General features: G+C 49.8%; 1 protein-coding gene across 1 annotated transcript; it reads left to right on the top strand.

Annotated features, from left to right (window-relative positions):
• Window positions 1-359: 359 nt before the first annotated feature.
• LOC124701381 (noroxomaritidine synthase-like) lies at window positions 360-2565 on the top strand. Its single transcript, XM_047233434.1, has one exon. It carries the CDS (start codon window positions 540-542, stop codon window positions 2073-2075), a length of 1536 nt encoding a protein of 511 aa, XP_047089390.1. The 5' UTR covers window positions 360-539; the 3' UTR covers window positions 2076-2565.
• Window positions 2566-4463: the final 1898 nt, after the last annotated feature.

Here is a 4463-nt window from a genome sequence, read left to right as displayed (position 1 = left end):
TTCTACAAAATTGTAGGGTCAATTGACCCCACAACTAACACAAAGTAGCTGCTGCACCTTCGCTTCCACCTCAAACATCCAAATCCTAAATCTTCCAGTCTCGCATCCCATAGCATGCGCAACAATTCTGGTCTCGCCTAGTCTCCCCCGAAGTGGAAGATGATGATAAGGAGAGGTACACGGTGGCTGAAATATCTACTAGATCTCAAAGAATTTCAATTCTAGGGATAATGGCAAACCTACTGAAAAAACATAGACCATACTTTTCCCTTATGCCAACCACACAATTCTCAGTCACATAATTTTAGATATGACGTGCAGGAGCACATCATTCCTTTCCATATCGAAAACCACAAACTATTTTTGAGAACTGATAAAATCATATTGATGACCCCAATCATCGTACTGTATGCTGACGGGAGACATCTCAGCTACTTATGAGCTTACATATATCTATGCATGCAAGAGCTCGCCCATATAAGGCCATATTGCTGTGGTGATTGATCTCCCATCTTTTCCAAGAGCAGAGCTAGCTAGCAATGGATTCCCTGTACTGGCTCGTAGAGGTCGTCTCCCTCCTTTGCTGCTTCGTCTTCTACTACCGTCACCTTCAGTCCAAGAAAATAAGCAAGGCAGAGCCGACCGAATGGCCAATACTGGGCCATCTCCCAGGCCTGGTCGCCAACATGCACCACTTCCACGACTGGGCCACGGGCATCCTGGCCGGCACACTGTACAACTTCGAGGCACGCGCGGGGCTCACCGGCGTCCGCTTCTTCGTCACCTGCGACCCGTCCAACGTGCGCCACATCTTCACCTCCAACTTCATCAACTACCCAAAAGGGGACGAGTTCGCCGAGATCTTCGACGTCTTGGGCAACGGCATCTTCAACGCGGACGGCGAGTCATGGCGCCGCCAGCGTGCCAAGTCTCAGCTGCTCATGGCGGGGCCTCGCTTCCGCGCCTTCTCAGCGCGGTATAGCCGCGACAAGGTGGGGAGGAGCCTCCTACCTTTCCTCGAGCACGCCGCCGACGCCGGAGCCAGCTGCGACTTGCACGACGCGTTCCTGCGCTTAACGTTCGACATGACCTGCAACCTCGTCTTCGGCGTCGACCCCGGGTGCCTGCAGATTGGCCTCCCCGTCGTGCCCTTCGCGCGCGCCATGGACGACGTGCTGGAGACGCTCTTCATCCGGCACCTCATCTCGCCGGTGTGCTGGAAGCTCATGTACCGGCTGGAGGTCGGCACCGAGCGGAAGATGGCCGCCGCTAAGAGGACAATCGACCTCTTCGCGGCCGAGACTATCGCGAAACGCAGGGCCGATCACAAGCTCCGGGAGGGCATCAGTAGCTCGTCCGACATGTTGTCGTCCTTCATCTGCAACGATGACGCGAGCGAGTTTGACGACGAGTTCTTGCGTGACACGACGGTGAACCTCCTGCTCGCCGGCCGGGACACGACCGGGGCGGCGCTGTCGTGGTTCTTCTACCTACTCACCAAGAACCCGCGTGTCGAGCAGAAGATCCTGGACGAGCTGGCGCCGGTCGCTTCCCGTAAGAAGCTGGCCGGCGACGACGACATGGTGGTGTTCGACGTGAGCGAGCTGAGCGGCATGCTGTACCTGCACGCGGCGCTGTGTGAGTGCCTGAGGCTGTACCCGTCCGTGCCCTTCGAGCACAAGGCGGCGGTGGCCGGCGACGTGCTCCCGAGCGGGCACGAGATGAAGGCCGGCGACAAGATCCTCATATTCTCCTACTGCATGGGGAGGATGGAGGGCGTCTGGGGCAAGGACTGCGCGGAGTTCAGGCCGGAGAGGTGGATCACCCAGGATGGGAAGCTGCGGTACGAGCCTTCCTACAAGTTCATCTCCTTCAACGCCGGTCCCCGGACCTGCCTCGGCAAGGAGATGGCGTTCGTGCAGATGAAGACCGCCGCCGCCGCCGTGCTGTGGAACTTCGCCGTCGAGGCCGTGCCTGGGCACGTCGTGGAGCCGAAGCTGTCCATCATACTTCACATGAAGAACGGGCTCGCCGTCACGGTCAAGAGGAGGAACGTCGCGGCCGTGCATGGCTAGCTAGTTCTTGTCGGAACGTGCGTGTGTCCACGTATGTCATGACCGGCTGCAAGGTATGCGGCGGCCGTACTTACACGTAGCGGCCGGACACGTACGTACATGTAAGTATATGTATGGAAAAATGGCATGTGTGTTTGCTTATGGTACGTACGTTTCATATCATCATTAGAATAAAAAACTAGGCGAGTGTAATATGTGTAGTCTATAGTGTAGTGACGCAAGTTGTGCTTTGTATGCTTGTCTGCCAGCGCCTGTATAGCGGGTGCTCTCCCAAAATATAAATGGACGTATGGGCGTCATGTGCATGACCTATTGACAATTGGGTGGATGCTCCATACAGGTTGGCGTGTACATATGTATATTCAATGGTCGGTGGCACATTTGGTTTTTCTAATTCTCAGTTGAGAATTATGGCCTCTTAAACCCTAAAATTGTATTGTGATTTGTGCAAGCATGAGTTGCCATCTTCATTGTAAATGAGATTTTTCTAGTCGCACATGTTATATAAGAGAGAAAAGTGCCTTGGGTTATTGAATTGCTTCATGATTCGTGCAACATGCATAAGCTGTAACATGAGTTGCAAATGGATTCCAATAACATCACCCGGGTCACACCCATAATTTTATATGCGCTCTAGCACTTTTGTGGAAGTTCCCACATGCATAATTACATTCTTAAACTTCTTGCATATCATATTTCTGTACATTTGAATGCACTAGTTAGCTAGACAGAATGGGGAGATACAGTCATACAGACATGGAAGTTGGAAGCAGCATTAATTCGCCATAGAGGCGCACTTCCAACGTTTTCGGGTATTCAGATAGATATCCATGTCCCATAAGGACACAAGCCTGTTGACTTATGCTGCAAGAGTCTAAACCGATCGATGTATAGATCGGTACGCATGTACAAAACTAGAACCACAAACGTAGCAACTGTATACAAGCAAATGGTACTTCCTAGACTCCTCAGATTAGCTCACCTCCAATCAATCAATTTGCCGGTTTGTGTGCACAACTGCACGTCAATCAGCAGTGCTAGCCTGCTATCAGCTGCTCCCATCATTGCCGACCAATGTTGTACTTATGGGTCTTTAGCTGCCAGGACTATAGGCGAGTCTAAGGATTGGTTAAAAGTTAAACCTTGCTAATTTTAACTAAATATTTAGAGAAAAATATTCACATTTATAATATCCAATAGACATATTAAAAAATATATTTTATGATGAATCTATTGATATTGATTTAGTATTGCAATGTCTATATTTTTGTATATATATTTAATCAAACTTAAAAATGTTAACTTTTAACTCATAATTAGGCGCCTTACATTTTGGGACGGATGGAGTTGCTCCGGAATAGTCGTTCTTCATGCATGTGCATGGTACACTTGGCGCATATTACTTTCCATATTTCATTTTTTTGATTATTCCCTCCGTTCTTGGAAAACAAGGCTAATAGTTTTTTTTAGAAAGTTAAAAATATGAAGTTTGGCCAAGCTTTCCAAAGACACTATCAACAGCTATAGTACTATATAGATGTTCCTGGAGATTCATGTCCGCGAAGAAACACGGGTATCCGAACCCGGGAGGTTCGAACACAGGGGACTGAGAGAAACACCAACGAACTCCCGTAGGTGGCACTGCAGAGAAAGACACGGCAGTTACCCATGACCGTACAAATAGCTAGGGTTTTGATGGGGTTCGTAGCATAGAAAACAAAAAATTTCTACCGCAAGAACGAATAAAACCAAGATCCAATCTATGGAAAAACACCAAGATCTAATCTACTAGATTGAAGCAACGAGAAAGGTTGGATCCACATACCCTTGTAGATCGCTAAGCGGAAACGAGATCGGATCTCGTGGGTGATGTAGTCGTACTCTTGCCGAACTCAAGTTCGAGATGTAGTCCTTCTAGTGCTGCAAGCGGGCAGCTCCTCCGTACTCGGTCACACGTACGGTGTCGATGAAGACGTCCTCTCCCCGTTCCAGCGGGCAGCGGATGTAGTAGATCCTTCTCGGAATTCCAACAGCACGACGGCGTGGTGGTGGTGGTGGAGAAGATTTCCTGCAGGGCTTCGCCTAAGCCAGAGCAGTGGTGGAGAGGAAGGGGAAGAGGAGGCAGCAAGGGTATGGAAAAACCTCTCTATTTCCCTTTGCCCCTCCCCTCTATTTATAGGGATTAAGGAGGGGTGGCTGCCTTGGCCCCTACTCTAAGTAGGTGGCCGGCCAAGAGAGGAGAAGGGGAAGTTTGCTTCCTCCTTCTATTAATGGTGGTAGGCCCCACCATTACTTAGGGGAGAAGTAAACTTTCTTGGCCCCTACTCCAAGTAACATGGCAGCCCAAGAAGAAAAGGAGAAGTTTGCTTCCTCCTTTAATTAATGAAG

The sequence above is a fragment of the Lolium rigidum genome, chromosome 3 (genome assembly GCF_022539505.1).
Source record: "Lolium rigidum isolate FL_2022 chromosome 3, APGP_CSIRO_Lrig_0.1, whole genome shotgun sequence".
NCBI lineage: Eukaryota > Viridiplantae > Streptophyta > Magnoliopsida > Poales > Poaceae > Lolium > Lolium rigidum.
Note: the sequence above shows the minus strand (reverse complement) of the source record. Positions and strands in the feature narration are given on the sequence as shown.